General features: G+C 38.8%; 1 protein-coding gene across 1 annotated transcript in view; it reads right to left on the bottom strand.

Annotated features, from left to right (window-relative positions):
- LOC101547654 (transmembrane gamma-carboxyglutamic acid protein 1) overlaps positions 1–20,234 on the bottom strand; it is a 38,643-nt gene extending 18,409 nt beyond the window's left edge. Inside the window, 3 exon segments of the mRNA XM_055121068.1 lie at positions 17,278–17,442; positions 18,553–18,688; positions 20,206–20,234. Coding sequence (XP_054977043.1) covers positions 17,278–17,442; positions 18,553–18,688; positions 20,206–20,234 — 330 coding nt within the window.
- Positions 20,235–20,437: the final 203 nt, after the last annotated feature.

The raw sequence follows: 20,437 nt of genomic DNA, 5'->3' as shown, positions 1-20,437 counted from the left end.
ATTAAAGAGATCTTAGAAAATTTTCTTAGGTTTAATCTATCTAATTAGACTAAGGTAGAAATCCAATCTACTACCTGTAAGACTGATATGCACCATAATCAGGAAAAGTCTAGATGTTATTAAAAAGACTTCTGAAAAATAGAAAAGCATAGAGGAAAATAAGTAAAGCCAAAGAGTTTCTTTGATATCAGAAAAGATGATTCACATCTAGGGAGAGAGCTCAAAGGGTTAGTGTGCATGCCTTGCATGAAGCTCCCAGTTCAATCCCCAGCACCACTAGAACCTGAGCCACAGAATATTACCAGGTCTGTGCACTGAGTCATTTTGGTCTAACTGCCAGGAGTGATCCCTGGGACCCCTGAGGACCTGGGAACTGGGAGCCTTATACCCTGACCAGGCAACAAAACTATTTAATTCTAGACAGACTCATGAGGAAAAAGAGGATATAAATGATCAGTATCAAGAATGACAGAAAGCATTACTACAGATCACAAAAGGGAATAATAATGCCATGACTGACTTATTTTGAGAGGGGTGAGGAGGGAGGAATGAGGGATATTGGCACTTTGGCAGTGGGCATGGGGTGCAATAACAGGTCGTGCCCATGAAGCATAAATATTAATACTATTTAAACTATATATTTTTTTAAAGTTTATTTTTAAAATACAAAATGTGTGCATGTAACTGACCTCAGTTTGATCCCTGGCACCGAGAAGAGCTTGAAATACTCCTGAGTGCCACTGGGTGAAAAGTACATAAATAGTGGGGGCACAGCAAGAGATTAGGGGTGAAGGGGTAGGACAGGGACAGGGCACAAGAAGGAAACAGGTTGCAAAATGTTGAGAACCATGCTATAGCAGGCCAGCGCTGGTCCAGTTATCAACATTTTTTTTCAATCTGTGGACCAGTGCTGCTTTGCACACCAGATTAAAGTGGTGCATTTACACTAATGTTATAACTTAAAATAATATTATCATTTGTATGTTAATATATTACCCCATTCTCAATGCTAACATTTGATACCAATCACCACTCATCACGCATAGGCCAATGGCTGATTTTGCATCCCATCCCAAACTTGAAGAAAAACCCATAGAATAGACTCCAATTATTTTTATAACTGGAGGATTTTTGAAAATTTAGCAGGCCAAGCTTTTCATTTCACAAGTAAGTAGCAAACCAAGTCAAGTTGTAGATCTGCCATTTTCCCTAGTAAGATACTGATTGCTGTAGCTCATACTAGGATCCTAGTCTTCTAATTCATTTTTCTTCCCCATGTTTTCCCTTCTGTTCCTATACTGAACAGAAAGTCCTGATTTCTTGGTGATGATTATGCTACGGTTTTACAGTGAAACAGTTTGCCTCTCAGCTTCTTATGCTATTTCTTATTAAGGCCTTTAATAAGGTACTCCACGGCATAATTATTCAAGTCCAGATACAGCTGAAATATAGAACTTGGTGACTGGTATCTATGCTTAGCTGTACTTTTGTTTTCACTCATTTAAAATAACAGGTGCTTTTCTTTTTTATGTTTAAACCAGTACTATGAATGCTCAAAACACTAATGCTTCACCCAACTTCTAATTGAAAACAGAAAGCAGGCCCTCTCTTTCCTAATCTGGTAATTCAAAAGCAAACTATTACTTAGCCAGGCAGGAGGTCTGGAAGACAATGTTGAACTTGCTTAGTTTGATGGTGAGATTATTTTTCTTTTCTTATCCTCTTCTTTCTCCCTCCTTCTCATTTCTTTGTGCTGGGAATCAAACTCAGGGCCCCACGCATCTACTGCAAAACTGTGCTGCCAGCTCAATGGTGAGATCATTTACAAAGCTATCTATTAAGGTACATAAACTTATGAGGTCTCGTTATAAATCTATGTCTTAAGAAGAGATGATACAGAATTAAATGTTTCATGAAATTGGTATTACAGAGATTCACATGCAATGAGAACATATTCTCTTTGAGCAATTATAAAGATGGTGCCAAAACTAAAGTGAAAATAACTAAAACCAATTCCTAGTTTATAAACCTAGGATTTATATTAGCTTTCCACTAAAATCATCCCATTCCCTTTTTGCTGTTTTTGCTTTTAAATATTAAAAATCAGGGCAAACCTAGACAAAGTAGAAAATCATCAACTAGGGATTTGAGTATCACTACTTTATCATAGAAAGGATGTTACGGGGAAGAAGAAATGATTCAAAGGGCTGGGCACATGCTTTGCAAACAGGAGGCCCACATTTGATCCTTATCACCACACGGTCCTCCGAATACTGCTGGGTATGATTCCCAGAACAAATAAATCACAAAACTTTTGTGTCATTTCAACAACAGTAACAAAAAGTAATTTTCAGTCCACAGAAAAGCTACACAGGTGGTACAGGTATACCTCTCGCTTAGTTTCCTCTAATATTAAAATCTTACATTAGTTAAACCATTTGTTATAATTAAGAAGCCAATATTGACCTGTTCCTATTAACAATGGAACTTAATTTTACTAGTTCTCTCAAGAATGGCCTTTAGTGTCAGAAGCCACTCTCCTTTTATTCATCTTGTCTTTTTAGTCTTTTGGCCTGAGATTATTCTCAAGCCTTTTTTTCCCCCTTTTTTATACCTGGACAGGTTTGAGGACTTGGGAATTTTGTAGATTGTCTCAATCCTGACATCTTTGGCAATTTCATTATGATTCTGTGAGTTTATGAGATTTGAGGGGAAAACATCACAGATGTGAAGTTCCTTCCCACCACCTGATGTGCATGGCTCATCATTGATGCTAAATTTATTAGTTTGACAAAGTAATGCTGGCCAGGCTTCTTTGATACCAAGTTATTCCCCGGTTTCCATCCTCTAGTCTTTGAAAGCAGATCATTTAGGAAGCAAGAGGGGCAGATAATTAAACTCTGTGTCCTATACAGGTACATATATATTATATGTATATATATATATTGATATATATTGGGTTCTTTTGGGGGGCGGATTGCACACCCACCAGTGCTCAGGGTTTACTCAGTGCTCTTAGAGATCACTCTTGTCAGGGCTCAGGGGATCACATGCAATGCTAGCCATATGCAAGATAAGCGTCCTACTCACTATTGCTCCAGCCCACAGTTTTATCCATAATTTGGAATTCTTGTGTACCTGAGCTGTCTATTACCACCAATATATTAATTATTTATATCATTACAGACCAGCAGTGGGGAACCTATTTTCTGACAGGCGCCATGTAAATATTTATGACATTATTAAAAGGCTGTACAATACAGGTAGCAAGGGCCACAGACTTTCTTTTTAACTTATTTTTTATTATTGAATCACCATGAGATATAGTTACAAGCTTTCATGTTCGAGTTTCAATCATACAATGATCAAACACCCATCCCTCCACCAGTGGACATTCTCCACCACCAATGTCACCAGTATACCCCCCCTTTCCAGCCCTTCCCCTGCCTTCATGGCAGACAGTTTCCCCCATACTCTCTATTTTTGTGCATTATGGTCTGCAATACAGATACTGAGAGGTTATCATGTTTGGGCCATGGACATTCAAGAAGCATGTCTGTCTGTCCTGTCACGCACTAGGACCAGACTACAGAATTTTGTGGGTCTTATATAGCCTCCAGGCCAGATGTTCCCCATTTGGTACAGAACTGTGTGAATATATGTGCTTTTGATTATATAATAAAAATACACTATTTGTTGGCTCAAAGTGTTCCTGCTTTGACCACTGAGAGCTCATGCCAAGTTGAGAGTTCCTGTTTCCCTTTGACATCTTCCCATTCTTTTGGCACAGCAAAAGTATCTTGTATTTAATATAAGTATCTGGTGTATCTTTTGTTTTCTCTACCCAGGCAAAAACCTGATTTAGGTGCTGAGTTGGGACTATGCAGCATTGACTAAAAAGCCACACTGATTCTTATCCACCCTGAAGTTTTAAAACCACCATTTTGTAATGTCAAGTTTAAATAAGCTAGACATAATTTGTTTTTGATTTTTTTTTGTTTTTGGGGGTCACACCCGGTGATGCACAGGGGCTATTCCTGGCTCGTGGACTCAGGAATTACTCCTGGTGGTGCTCAGGGAACCATAAGGGATGCTGGGAATCAAACTCAGGTTGATCGTGTATAAGGTAAACGCCCTACCCACTGTGCTATCGCTCTAGCCCCAAGCTAGATATAATTTGTAAAGAACGGTTTCAAAAGAGTTGTTTTAAAGAATTAGTACTATTGTTTTTTTCATATTCTTTTCAAGATTCAAAGTTCCAAACTGCAAAGATCCCTCCCAGATCCATCAGGGGGAAAAAAAAGACCAAAGAGTAATTACTACAGTGGTTATAATCAGCACTGAAAACCTACAAAAGGCTTTCTCTCTGCCATGTACTCACAGCCCCAAACCTAATTGCGTGCATATAATTTCTTCTAAAAGACACAGAAATTGAGAGCTAGAAAGAGAAAAATGTTTGTACAGACAGAAGGTGGCAGAGCTGAGGCACCAAATCAGGTACATCTGATTCTCAAATCAGACGATCTACTGCTTAAGTGAGCCTTGGCGCATTGGTCTCCTATTTCTATTAGAATTCTACAAGTCCTGAGGGATGGTCAGTTTACTCAGTGTTGTATGTCCTGTGTCTGTTACACAGTAGGCACTCAGCAGATGTCTGAATAATATGACCAAATTCTGCAATGGTGAAAAACGAGGACCATCATAAAGTACAGTCCATGTTCTCCCATTGTATGTTATAATTAGATTTATGTTAAAAATTGGGTAAAAAACAATTTTTGTAAAAAGTTCTACGAATAGCAGAGTTCATCCACTACAGATCAACTGATGATGATAATATGTATAAATAATTTTTTTCTGAATGAGAAATTTTAGTAAACAGTAAGACAGTTAATATATAATCTAAGAGGTGACAGAAAATCCCAAATGTACCATTTTCTTGGCTGCTAGGATTATCCAATTATAAAGTCCAAAGAGGAAACTGTTGTTTATTCTTAACATAAGGATCTTAACACCAAAAAGATCCTTCTTAATAAATGACAACCACTATCTATTCTGAAATAATTGTTCTGAAATTTATCAAGGAGCAGAATGCCATTTCTTTGCTGTTATTAGACCAAAAGCTCTTGAGTACGACTGACTGTAAGTGGTTGGTGTTAATAGCATAAGCAAACCTAGACAACGCACTTCAAACCATAAAGGAGAGGGAAATAACACTATTTTAAAAAAACATTTTAAATTAAGCCTACCTCTATAAGCTAATGTGTGAGCAAATTTTAAGTCATATCTTTTCTATGAATTAAATGTACTTCGTATTGTGCCAATCCATTTTTTCATTCCTTCATAAAATATTTATTCAATTGCTTTTATGTGCCAACTCTGAAACTGTGAACCATAGCTACAAACAAAACAGGCAAGAAATGTTGCTGCCATAAGAGCAGTTCTAAGGGAAGGGGAGAGCTGCAATTTTTTAAAAAAGCACAATAAATAGATGTCAGAATGTGATAAGAGGTGGGAAGAAAAACAATTCAGGATTTTTCAATTTAAGTTTTTAATTTAAGGTAGGATACTTCCTCAGTGAGAGAGAACTTGAGTAGTGCTTCATTTCAGACATGTCTATTTGGAAGAGGAAAGAGGAAGTTCTAACACTGAGGAGCATGTTTATGAGCGCCTGTGAGATGTCAGAGAGAATCACAAGAAAACCACAGCACAGTGGAATGAAGGGGCGGAGCACGACAGGGGATCTGATAATGAAGTAATAGCCATGGAGGTGTGGAATACTTAGGGATAAGAACTGATTTTGTACTGCTTTGTGGGTTACTCTGAACCCTGATATTTGCTGAGGTAGATGGGAAGTCACTGGAGAGAAAAAGAATCTAACATTGAGATTCCAAATCAGTTATGGGGGAGGGTCAAGAAACCATATTAAACAGAAGATAGCTTGGCTGGAAGTGGGTAAAAGACAGGGAAGCATAGCAGTATTTAGATTCTCAATACATTTAAAATTTTTTTTTATTAGTGAATCACCATGAGGTACAGTTTTCACTGTCATCCCGTTGCTCATCGATTTGTTCGAGTGGGCACCAGTAACGTCTCTCATTGAGAGACTTATTGTTACTGTTTTTGGCATATGCAATACACACGGGTAGCTTGCCAGGCTCTGCCACGCGGGCTCCATACTCTCGGTAGCTTGCCGGGCTCTCCAAGAGAGGCGGAGGAATCAAACTTGGGACGGCCACGTGAAAGGCGATAGCCCAACCGCTGTGCTATGGCTCCAGCCCAAGGTACAGTTGTAGATTTACAAATATTCATGCTTGCATTTCAGTTTTACAATGATCGAATACCCATCCCTCCACCACCAATGATCCCAGTATTCCTCCCCCCACCCCCACCCCCCCCACCTCTGTGGCAGGGCATAACCTTTTGCTCTCTCTCCTTTTGGGTGTTGTGGTTTGCAATAGAGGTATTGAGTGGCCATCGTGTTCAGTCTATAGCCTACTTTCAGCACACATCTCCCATCCCGAGCAGGTCCTCCAAACACCCTTTACTTGGTTTTCCCTTCTCTATCTGAGCTGCCTTTTCACCCAGCATGTGGGGCCGGCTTCCAAGCCATGGAGCAAATCTCCTGGTACCTATTTCAACTATTCCTGGGTGTTAGTCTCCCATTCTGTTCCTTTATATTCCTCAGATGAGTGCACTCTTTCTTTTTATTTATTTATTTTTTAATTTAATTTAATTTTTTTTTTATTGAATCACCATGTGGAAAGTTACAAAGCTTTCAGGCTTAAGTCTCAGTTACACAATGCTCAAACACCCATCCCTTCACCAGTGCACATATTCCACCACCACCAACCACAGTAAACCTCCCCCTCTCCCCACCCCCCAGCCCCCCCAAGCTGATAAATTTCACTTTACTTTCTCTTTACTTTGATTACATTCAATATTTCAACAAAAAACTCACTATTATTATTTGGAGTCCCCCCCCCACCAAAGTCAGACCTGCTGGAAAGGAAGCATTTGATAATTTGTTTTCCATTGCTGAGAATGAAGAGATATGACGTCATGTGGCCACAATAGAGGCTGAGAGGTTTTAGATTTTTGTATTTTAGTAACTAAGTCCAGAGAAATTTCTGCCAGAAGTTGCATCATTGCTAGCTCGTACCTCTCTGCTACATTATATTCCACGTATGAGTGCAATCTTGTCCCTCTCTTTCTGACTCATTTCACTTAGCATGATACTCTTGATGTTGATTCACTTATATGCAAAGTTCATGACTTCATTTTTTCTTAACAGCTGCATAGTATGCCATTGTGTAGATTTACCAGAGTTTCTTTAACCAGTCATCTGTTCTCGGGCACTCAGGTTTTTTCCAGATTCTGGCTATTGTAAACAGTGCTGCTGCAATGAACGTATAAGTGCAGATGCCATTTTGACTATACATTTTTGCATCTCCAGGATATATTCCCAGAACTAGTATTGCTGGGTCAAATGGGAGCTCAGTTTCTAATTTTTTGAGAAGCATCCATATTGTTTTCCAAAAGGGCTGAACCAGTCAGCATTACCACCAGCAGTGAAGGAGGGTCCCTTTCTCCCCACATCCACGCCAACACCAGTTGCTTTTGTTCTTTTGGATGTGTGCCAGTCTCTGTGATGTGAGGTGATATCTCATTGTTGGTTTGATCTGCATCTCCCTGATGATTAGTGATGAAGAGCATTTTTTCATGTGCCTTTTGGCCATTTGTATTTCTTCCTTGAGTAGATTTTTACGTAAGAACAACATTGTTGTCAGTTGGGGTAGGTATACAAAAAAGAGAAATTGGGGATGACTATAAGGCTTGCACCCCAGCAAACAGAGTTAGCACTTAAATAAATGACAATTAAAAAGGCTGTGGTAAAAGCAGATTTCTGGGGCAGGGGCACAAATTTGTCTAGGTTTAGTCTAAAAGCCATATTAATATTGAATAGGAAATGTTGAGAAAGTATGTAATGATACAGGGATACAGTTCAGGATAGCCCTCTGGGATATAAATTAGGACTCTAGAATGGCAGCAACTTGTCTGCTTCTGTGGACACAGAATGCTATAGGAAGCACCCAGATGCGCAAGGGACAGAGAGGGAAGTATTAAAACACTGTCTAGAAAACAAAGAAAATCTCAGAAAAAAATAAAAACACTGTTTACCTTGAGAGTTAATGAGGAAACTAACTCAAACAATAAAAGAGATCGGGGATGGAGAGAGCTGAACAGGCTGAGTGCATACTTTGCATGCAGGAGACAGGGGTTCAATCCCTGGCTCCAAGTGGTCCCTGGCCACCAAGCACCACTAGAAGTGACTCCCAGGCCAAAACAGGTATGCCCTCCCCCCAAAAGATTAATTGGTCAGTAAGATATACAATTAATATGGAATGCAATAGTCGATGAACCACCTGTCATTATCTGACAACGGATTTGTATCTAGAACAACAAACTCACAATTCAATGAGAAAAATAATTCAATTAGAAAATACGCAAAAGATGGGAAAGATTTCAGAGAAGAGAACATGTAAGTATTTCTAGAATAAGCACATAAAAAGGTGTTTGACATCAATAGCAATAGAAATTAAAGTCACAAAGTAATATCATTACATAACTATCATAGATTTAAATAGCAACACCAAGTGTTAATAAGTAGAGAAAGAAATTGGGTAACTCAGACTCTTTATGGTAACATAAAACAGTAATGTGTACAATGACAAATCAATATGTAAGTGTTCTGACCTAAAGAACTACATATACATACAACCTAGGAATTGTGCTCTTAAGATTTAACTAATACTTGTATCTACGCAAAAATCTGCAGCAATAGTGAAAGCAGTTTTATTTAAAAAGGCCCCCAAATGGAAACAACATGTGCATTCATTCCTCAACAAGTGAATGGTATAACCTATCTTGGTATATTTCCACACCATGGAATACTACTCAGCAATTAGAAAATAAACTATTAATATGCACAACAACTTGGATGAATCTAAAGATCATTGTACTAAGTATAAAAAGTCATTATCAAAATACTTTATAGTTTCATTTATATAACATTCTTCCAGTGCCAGAGTTATAGAAGTGAGAAATACCTAGGATTTTATGATAGTTCCAGGGAAGACGTGGTTAAGGGAGAATCTTGTGGTAATGAAAGAATTCTGCATCATAATTGTCGTGGTGGTTATACGAACCTATATAAATGATAAAATGGCATAGATTTTTATACATAGATTGTGCTGATGTCAATTTCTCATTTTGAACTTGTTGGGGTCTCAGTAGCGGGCCTGAGACTTTGACTAAATCCCCTGCCCCTGAAAGAAAGATCCGGCCCTGTTTACAGTGGTCCAGGGGCTTGCTTCAGCACTCCACACATGTAGGCACTCTGGTTGAGGATGAGGGATGTAATCTGCCACAGAGATACTACAATGGTTAAGACACTTGCTTTGCAAGTTGCTGACCTGGGTTCAATCCCTGACACTACATATGGTCCTATGAGCACTACCAGGAGTGATCCCTGAATATAGAGACAGGAGTAAGCCCTGAGTACAAGGGTGTGGTCCCCCAAACCAAAGACAAATAAGAAACTCAAAAATAAATTTAACATTCTGTTTTTAAAAATCAATAGTCTTTAACTTATTCTAAAAATATATCCCCCAAATCCTCTGAAATTGAAACTATGGTTAATAGAATTTTAGGAGAATGATGGGCCAATTGACTTGATAACCCTGGTTTGGGGTTAGGGATGTGGTTCAAGTCGTACAGTACATGCTTTTCATATCTGATATCCTGGATTTAAACCTTGGCATTTAATCCCTCCCCCAAGCACTTCCAGGAGTCACTGACTATCCTGATGGGTACCCCCTGGAGTGCCTCCACAACAACTAGTTAAAAATGTTAAAAATAAAAGTACCCTGATATCAACTGGAAACATACTGAAATTACATATATCTGCCAAAGTTAACTAAAATCAATAAGACCAAGTGAGGTTGTATAATAATGGGAGGCTTGGCAATTGATTAACCATGTAATCAGTTCCATAACTCCCACAAAACTCAAGAATAATTCGGGTGGTGGGTGTGGTGCTGGGATATTGTTATAGGTAGGCTGTAACTCTATTATTAATGGGACTGTAAATCACAGTGCCAAATAAAAATTGTAAGATAAATAAATAGACTGCAAGTGGATCAGATCTAAATATAAAACCTCATATATATTAGAAGAAATTTTGTGAATTCCTCTATAACCAGATTATAGAGGAAGGTTTTCTAGTATGATTAAGCCTGAATTCAGTAAAATATGTACTTAAGTCTTGGGGCTGGAGTAATGGCAGGGGCTGGAGCGATAGCAGAGCAGGTAGGGTGTTTGCCTTTCATGCAGCCGACCTGGTTTGATTCCTCTGTCCCTTTCGGAGAGCCCGGCAAGCTACTGAGAGTATCCCGCCCGCATGGCAGAGCCTGGCCAGCTACCCGTGGTGTATTCTATATGCAAAAAAAACAAAAAAACAGTACAAGTCTCATAATGGAAACGTTACTGGTGCCGGTTCAAGCAAATTGATGACAATGGGATGAAAGTGACAGTGACATGTACTTAAGTCTTAGCAGGACCAACAGAAACCAGCATCTCTTCTTGGAGAAGACCTGCCCCAAAGAATTAGGCCACATTAGCTATTGTTAATTATTTTTCTTTTTTCCATATATTGATAATATCAGTTTCCCAGAATCAAGATAGTGGTAGAAAACATCCTGGGTACCAGTAACGTCTCCATTGTGAGACTTGTTATTACTGATTTTGGCATATCGAATACGCCATGGGTAGCTTGTCAAGCTCTGCTTGTGTGGGCTAGATACTCCCGGTAGCTTGCCAGGCTTTCCAAGAGAGACGGAGGAATCAAACCCGGGTCGGCCACGGGCAAGGTAAACGCCCTACCTGCTGTGCCATCGCTCCAGCCTGAAAAGAAAATTAAAAAAAAAAAAAGAAAAGAAAAAAAGCTAAAAAGAAAATTAAAAAAACCCAAGATATCAGATAAAGGACTTGTATTTAAGACATATAAAGCACCAAAAGCTCAACAACAAAGAAACCAACAAACCCATCACAAAAATAGGGAGAGGAGATAAATAGGCATTTCCATTAAGAGGACATATGCATGCCCAACAGTCACATTAAAATGTGTTCTTTTTCACTTATTAGGTAAATCCAAATCAAAAGATTAATGAGGTATCATTTCAGACTGTGAGAATGGTATATATCATAAACATAGGCAACAACCAGTGTTGGTGTAGATGTGGTAAAAAAGGAACTCTCATTAGTTGATGGTGGTAATGTTGTGTAATTCAGACACTATGGAAAAGAGTGTGGAGATTAATAAAAAAAAAGTCTTAAGATCTCCCATGTGACTTAGTAATTCTACTTCTTGGTATCTAAATATCCCCCACCAAACACAAGAAAAATTAACTTAGCACACATCTATGTTTATTGTCATGCTCAGTAAACTCACTAGGATATTGAAACAACCCAAATGTCCAACAATAAATGGATAAAGAGGTTGTGGTAATGGAATACCATGCAGCTTTTAGGATAAATGAAGTAAGGAAATTTGCTTATAAATGGATGGACATGTAGAGTATCATGCTGAATGAAATGAGTCAGAAGGAGAGGGACAGATATATAATGACTGCACTGATTTGTGGGATATAAAAAAATGGTAGGCAACTAATATCCAAGATCAGTAAAAACAAGAGCCAGGAGGATTGGTCAGTGGTTGAAAGCTTGCCACAAGTGTGTGTGGGGCAAAGGGCAGTTAGGATAGAGAAAGGACTGGATTGGCAGCAACAGTTAGAAATGATCAGTATGGATGAGAACTGAGTGTTGTAGTAGGTAAAAGGACATACATGATAACATTTCCGTATCTGTGTTGCAAACCATAATGCCTAAAAGGAGGGAGGGGAGAGGAAAGGGGAGAGGGAAAGAGACACCTGCAACAGCAGGGGAGGGAAACGGGGACACTGGTTGTGGGAAATGTACACTGGTGCAAGAACGGGTGTTGGAACATGAGATACTAAAACCCAATTATGAACAATGTAACTGTATATCTGGCTGTAATTCAATTTTAAAAAAGAAGTTGTGGTAACCTTTATAAAGCTCTTTTTAAATTTATTATTTTTTTTTACTTTTTTAAATTAAAGAACTATGATTTGCAAAGTTATTGATAGCTGAGTTTTAGGCATATAATATTTCAATATCAATCCCACTACTAGTGTCAATTTTCCTCCACTAGTGCTCCCATATTCCATCCCAACCGAATCCCGCCCCATCCCTGCCTGTCAACTTGATAGGTACATTATAAAGTTTCAGTGGTTGCAGCTTAGATCTCATGTTTTCAGTGTTGTTGAGTCTATGTTTTGGATATATGGCTCTACCCCTCACCCACCTCACCAGTAGAAATGAAGCCTTGATGCCCATTCACCCATAGTCTTGCCTTGCAAGCAGCTGACCAGGACTTGATCCCTGCACACCCCATAAAGTCTCCTAAGCCCTAACAGGATGGATTACTGAGCAGAGTCAGGAGTAAGTCCTGAGCATAGCTGGGTGTGCCCCTTTCCAAGAAAATAAATTATGTATATATATATATGTATGTATATGTGTGTATATGTGTATATATATATATATATACACACAGTATGGGCTGGAGCCATAGCACAGCAGTTGGGCTTTCGCCTTTCACGCAGCCAACCCGTGTTCTATTCCTCCGCCCCTCTCGGAGAGCCCGGCAAGCTACTGAGAGAATCGAGCCTGCACGGCAGAGCCTGGCAAGCAACCCATGCGTATTGCATATGCCAAAAACAGTAACAATAAGTCTCTCAATGAGAGATGTTACTGTGCCCGCTTGAACAAATCGATGAGCAGTCAGTCTTATCCTTATACACTATGCAGCCCTAAGAAAAGACATTGGTCTCATACTATGTTTTTATATTCCACAAATGAATGCAATCATTCTATGTCTGTCCCTAGCCTTGTGATTCATTTCATTCAGCATGATACTCTTCATGTACATCCATTTAAAAGCAAATTTCATGATGTTTTCTCCTGGTGGCTGTGTAGTATTCCATCGTTTAGATGTACCTAGTTCTTTATCCAGTTTTCTGTTCTTGAGGACTCAGGTTGTTTCAGTTGCAATCATGCCACAATTTGGGAGCAGGGGAGGGCACTTAAAACAGAGAAGGGGCCACTATGACAGTGATAGTAGGTATGATCACTCTGGACAAAAAGTGAGTGCTGAAAGTAGGTAATGAGGTGTGCATGATAATCTTTTAGCACCTACAAACCATAATGCCCAAAAGAAAAGAGAAAAATAGAGTGAGCACGCGAGAGAAAAGTTCCTGTTGTAGAGACAGGTGGGGAAACGGGTGGTGGAAGGGAAACTGGGTATATTGGTGGTGGGAAATGTACACTGATAAAGGGGCACTTGCTGGAATATTGTATGACTGAAACCCAATAACGAACAACTCTGTAACTATGTATTTTTATGGTGATTCAATTAAAAAGAAATAAATGAAAATGAAAACAACAAAAAAATCGAAGCCTTTCAGTTCACTGACACCTGGTTAGTGCTTGAAGATACCATGTTAAGTGAAGTAAAGAGAAGGACAAGTACTGAATGCTCTCACTGATTAGGTATGTGTAGAGTGACAAGAAACTGGAAGGTGTCAAATGATGGCAAACTCTTGGTCTTGAATTATATAAATAAGAATGCCAAGGCAGGGGTGTGTGCATGTCAGGAGAGGGAATGAGGAGTCAGATCGGCAATAACCTAAGGGCATTGATCAAGAGACTGGGACACTGCTGGTGTAGAGGTGAGGTTAACTAAATCAAAAACAGAAGAGTAAACACTATTGTAAACATGTGACCCAAATTGTCATAAGGTACTTTTTTTAAAAAAAGAAAAATCTCTTGCAGAAATGCCTCTAAACTGTGAACTAAGCTACGGCCCCATGCTGCCCTGGGAGGGAAAAGGTTTTTCTCTCTCGGCCTTTCCTTTCGCTGTGGCATGGCGACTGCCATCCCATAAGGCCCACTAAACAGAGGTACGAGCTTCCAGTGATGTGAATTCTGGCAGAAATTTCTCTTGACTTAATTACTAAAATACCAGAAATCTAAAACCTCATATGCTCTTCATTCTCAGTAGTGGAAAACAAATTATCAAATGATGCCTTTTCAGCAGGTCTGATTGTTGGGGGAAAATTCCAAATAATAATAGTTAGTTTTCTGTTGAAATATTGAATGTAATCAAAGTAAAGAGAAAGTAAAGTAAAATCATCAGCCACACAGGCAGGGGTTGGGGGTGGGATGGGAGGTATACTGGAGTTCTTGGTGGTGGAACATGTGCACTGGTGAAGGGATGGGTGTTTGATCATTGTATGACTGAGACTTAAGCCTGAAAGTTTTGTAACTTTTCACATGGTGATTCAATAAAAAATAAAAAAAAATTGAAAGAATGTCCATATTGTTTTCCAGAAAGGCTGGACTAGAAATTGAGCTTCCATATTACCCTGCAATACCACTTCTGGGAATATATCCCGAGGATGCAAAAAAGCACAGTAGAAATGACATTTGTACCCATATATTCATTGCAGCACTGTTCACAATAGCCAAAATCTGGAAACAACCCGAGTGCCCTAAAACAGATGACTGGTTAAAGAAACTTTAGTACATCTACACAATGGAATGCTATGCAGCTGTTAGGAGATGAAGTCATGAAATTTGCTTATAAATGGATAAACATGGAGAGTATCAAGCTAAGTGAAATGAGTGAGAAAGAGAGGGACACACATGGAAGGACTGCACTCATTTGTGGAGTATAGAATAACATCACGTGAGGCTGACACCCAAGGACAGTATATACAAGGGCCAGAGGGATTTCCCCATAGCTGGAAGCCTGCTTCATGAGAGTAGGGGAGAAGGAAGATGGAATAGAGAAGGGGTCACTAAGAAAATAATGGCTGGGGGAACCAGTTGGGATGGGAGATGCATGCTGAAAGTAGATAATCGACCAAACATGACGACCTCTCAGTGTCTGTGTTGCAAGCTATAATGCCCAAAAGTAGAGAGAGTGTATAGGGAATATTGTCTGCCATGGAGGCAGGGGGAGGGTGGGAAAGTGGGGGTATACCCATGATATTCGTGGTGGGGAATGTGTACTGGTGGAGGGATGGGTGTTTGATCATTTGAGATTGTAACCCAAACATGAAAGCTTGTAACTATCTCACGGTGATTCAATAAAATTTAAAAATAAAAAATAAATAAATAAAAATTTTAAAAAATTTTAAAAAATCAAGTTTGCTAAGGAAACGGGATAGGGAGAGGGAGGGAACCTTGAATCACTGGTGGAAGGATGTTGATACTACTAGTGGATTTGGGTTGGAACCTTGAGTACCTGAAAGTCTATAATCAAAAACTTTGTATGTAAATCATATTGCCTAAATAATTTGCTCAAGCGGGTACTAGTAATGTCTCCATTGTGAGACTTGTTACTGTTTTTGGCATTTCAAATATGCTATGGGTAGCTTGCCAGGCTCTGCCGTGTGGGCTACGTACTCTTGGTAGCTTGCTGGGCTCTCTGAGAGGGACAGAGGAATCAAAGCTGGGTTGGCCACATGCAAGGCAAATGCCCTACCCAATGTGCTATCGCTCCAGTCCAATAAAATAATAACTTAAAAAACAAAAAAAATCAACAGTGCTTTGTGACCGACTGCATGATGGGATTGTGGATGATATATTCTCTTCATTGTTTTTACTGCATGATTTATTTAAGAAACACCAGAAAAACAATAATGATGGGTCAGAAATATAGTACAGTGGGTTGGGCACTTGCCATCCACACATGTGATCCAGGTTCGATCCCCAAAACTGCATATGTCCCTGAGGCCTGCTAGGAGTGATCCCTGAGCACAGAACCAGGAGCAAACCCTGAGTGTTGGTGGGTGTGGCCTTGAAATAAAATAAGAATGATAATGAAAATACTTACAGCTTATAAATTTTAAAATAATTTTGCTTTTGCTGTGCATGCTGAAATCGAACACTGATGGCTCTCTGATCAACTTTGCTTGCACTCCTTTCTCTCACTCCAGGGTTGTTCTCTATAACAAGAGCTCAATCCCATTATCATTTTTATTATTATTATTAATACTATTTTCTGCTTCTCTGCCATACCCAGTGGTACTTGGTGAATTACTTCTGGCCCAAGGGAACTATGTGGTACTGGAGATCAAACCCAGAGCTCCAATGTGCATACACTCCATTCATTTAAGTTCTTTCTCTTGCCAATCATTATTATTTATGTGATTCCTTTCCCATCCCTTTGTTGTTGCCATTATGGTTGTTAGTTCAGAAGTCAAACATTTAATTGTGGCGCTCACAGACTTAGTTATGATGCTCAAACACCTGGTTGTATTATTCACCAGAGATCCTTCATTGAGTAGTTGTGCTTGCACACATTTGGCTGCAGTGTCCTGGAAACTGTGCCATCAGGACTGCACCTGGCTGTGTGAGGTGATATTTTGGATCAAACTCCAGCCTCATACCTGGAAGACAAGTGCTTTACCACTGAGCCACATGCTAAGGGCGAAACAAAACTATAGACACTGCTCCTATAACATATCTCATGTTCCTTTAGTAAATATGACATCAGGTATTCAGCGTGTAATGCTATGTTCAAGGCACAGAGGAAATTCATATAATAGCTATCTCTAGAATGGAATTTCTGTAGAATGGCTTTGTGCCTTTTCCATCACTACTGTCTTTTGGTTAGTCTGCCGTCTGAAACAGAGTGAACAGGAGTAGTCTTACACAGCAGGGAGGGGAGTTTGTGTATGTCTTTCTTTTGGATAAGAAACGAAGCACATTAAAATAGTGTCAGCATCCATGAGCTTCCTCCTCATTATTTTCTGTTATGAGGCAGAATAAGGTGATGTGATCTACGATGTTCCAGAACAAAGTTTCCCATGAATCAAAGGCTTCCCCCTTCCTAAAAAGACACAGTTCAGTTCAGCAGAGTCCTGTGAAATATGGAGCCTCAAAGACAGTCTTGATCCACAGGGAAGTGAACAGAGTTCTCCAACCCAGCGAGTGTTAGGAGGCACATGCCACATTCAGAGTTCTTTGGTTGTTAATTTTTCACTGGTAACAATTTGGGAATATAATCTTCATAGAGACATCAAGAAGGCAGACCAATTTTTGAGAATCATTTGAAATTGCCAATATACTTACGGTTTTCTCAGTATTTTCAAAAGCTTCTCTGGCTTCTTCAAACGTGCAGACTTCTTCTTTGCATTCACGTTCAATGTTGCCTTGTCTTATTTCTTCAAAAAACCCATTTGCTCTTGGGTAGCGTTTTAATATTGAATTAGCCTTTTCGCCCGTGAGGAAAACTAAAGAGAGAGAACAGATAAAAATGACACTATAGTTTTAAAAAACATGAGGAAAGTTGTATGCAAAATCAAAACAACTAGATTCTCTTTAGAATACAGTCAAAAGAATAAATTTCTTCTGTGAGTCAACAATGAAATATCATTTAGCTCCAAACCATCACATCTGTTCTCTTCCTTATCATGTGAACAGGTCCTTTAAGTAGCAGTTGTCCTGACAGTGGGACAGTGACATCATTAACTATGTTATATTTGGACCTTAGCAAACCTCTATCTACCATGGGTGTTTAAATATAGTAATAATGATACCACTACTTAAACTCATGGCTATAAGAGGATACCAGGACCTTTTGCTGCTGGATACCAGCAGTCAAAATTCTTCTTTCTAAACTATTAGTCTTGATCCCTAAGTAAAAATAAAATCTCAACTGACATAATAATATATAACCAAAGAACATGTACTTGTATGAAACAGAGATGGCAAAGCTCTTTTAAGAAAGTGAGATAAATTTGGCCATACTTTATTGCAAGGAATACTAACGATATATTTATTCTATATGTACATATGTTAAAATATACTGTAACATTTTAATATATCAAAGTCCCTTCAAAAATTCTGAAATTCTTCAGCTTGACTTAGAGGTACTATCGACATTTAAAATGTACATTTATAATACCCACAAAAATGAATCAAGTTGAGCAAGGGTTCAAAGGGCTGTAAGCTATCAAGCCTGGGTCTCCCACATAGTTTGTATTTGGCAGGCCTTGAGGTTTGATCCCTATACACTGCAACAGAGGCTACTAGTAGTGACCTCTGAGGATGGAGCCAAGGGAACAATTCCCCAATAACACCAGATGTAGCCCAAAACACTCCCACCAAGTAAAATAAGGCAAAGGTTACACTGTACATTTGCCTATATCTCATCTCTCTCCCCTTTGGAGAAGCTCATGTTCTCCCTTGATTGATCCTCTCCTCTCTCTCTTGCTCTCTCTCATGATTATTAACATTTAGCTCGTTGGGAAATAGATTTCATTTTAAACTCTAAGCTCTGTACCAAGAGCAAGTTACCCTTTTTGATCCTTATTTCTTTATCTGTTACTACGTACACTACCTTACAGGTTTAACTGAGAGAATCACATGATGTTTGTGTAAGACTGTGTATTCCAAATCATAATGCCATTGTGCAAGGAGATAGATATCCCACACAATGGGAGAAAATACACGATTAAATTCTATTTCCACATGGAGCTTCCTGTTGGAAGAGAAAGAAGCAGAAGCTTATTTTGAGGATATGCCTTGGTACATTTTTTTTCTCTTGAGCGCTTATCTCTTTATAGACAAAACTTACTTCCTTTTTTTTCTGTGAAAGCATAATATTATGAGTGATTATGCTGTTTTACACTTCCAACTCCAGCCTGAATTTACACTGCAGGTCCTGCCTTAGGAAAGGTGCTACAGAGATAGTACAGGCTTAAGGAACCATGCAGGAGCTTGATCTAGGTTCAATCTCTACCATGTCTGGTAACCCAAGCTCTGTCAGGAGTAAGCCCTGAGCACCACCAAGTGTGGTCCAAAAAAACCAAGAAAGAAAACCAATTTAAGACTTCAATCCCAATTGAAGTTTTTAAAACAGTTGCATCCTTATTGTGGCACTGTGATTTACTATTAAAGATGGTCTCATGTATACACCGTTATCATTATCAGGAGAAACAATCCATTCATATTCTCTTATTCTCTTTCTCCTCTCTTTCTTCTCTCTCTCTCTCCTATTCCTCTAAATTAAACGTTTTACTTAAGTAAAAAACTATACTTCAATTACATTTTCCTTAAAATGTAGTACTTCTTTGAAAAGATAATACAGTGGTACCAGAGTTTCATTTCCGCTTATGCAAAGAATCAGATAATTCCTTAATCTCATAGTACACTGACACAGGACAAAGTACATTACAGATACTTCAAGATAATTAAGAAAAAGTCAACCCTTGCAAGGAATATTTTGAAATAAATGTAAAGTTCCATCAAAAATGGCAATAGTAATGTATTTAAGGTTTATTTCATTATATAAATATATATTTAGATACATTACATATTATATATCTAAATAAGCTACAGATTACTTAGGAGTATTTAAAATATTGGACTGGATCGATAGCATAATGCGTAGGGCATTTGCCTGCACACAGCGGACCCGGGTTCGATTCCTCTATCCCTCTAGGAGAGCCCGGCAAGCTACCGAGAGTATCCTGCCCGCACAGCAGAGCCTGGCAAGCCACCTGTGGCGTATTCGATATGCCAAAAACAGTAACAACAAGTCTCACAACGGAGACATTACTGGTGCCTGCTCGAGCAAACGGATGAACAGGATGACAGTGCTTACAGTGCTTAAATTGATATAAGCTAGGCAGCACCTATATTAATTTGAAAAATAATTTAAGACTTTCATAAGTGTTTATTCCCTTTATAATCTCATTAGAATAATCATCTATAAAATATATGAGTCACTGAGTATCATTAGAAGCGATCTTTAATAATAAAAAAATGAAGGCACTGTGAAGGAAACTGCTGAGTTATAGAATACTACTATAATATTTTGGCAATGCTTCTCATAGTTCAGACACAGCACACTCTCCCAGATAATTTATCACAAAGATTTCTGGGCCCAGCTCCCAGAGTCACTGACTTCAGGTTTGGGATAAGGCCAAGAAGTTACTTGTGTAATAGATTCCCAGGTAAGACTCGTCACACTGATCACACTCTTCGAATCATTACCTAGTAGCATCAGTACCTAGATCTTCCATTTTCCATTTGTGACTGCCTTTTGTCTAGAAATGAAACATGTATGAACACTGCCAGAAACACTTTGATTCATTATGTAGCTAATTTTGAAATAATTAATCTTGGGTTGTTGTGTGTTCAGAATAACTCTTACTACTGCCAAATTTGTCTGCAACCATAAACTTTTCACAACATTTATTTATAGGACTCCACATAGGGTCTCCAC

The sequence above is a fragment of the Sorex araneus genome, chromosome X (genome assembly GCF_027595985.1).
Source record: "Sorex araneus isolate mSorAra2 chromosome X, mSorAra2.pri, whole genome shotgun sequence".
NCBI lineage: Eukaryota > Metazoa > Chordata > Mammalia > Eulipotyphla > Soricidae > Sorex > Sorex araneus.
The sequence above is the reverse complement of the archived record's forward strand: the minus strand, read 5'-3'. Positions and strand labels throughout refer to the sequence as shown.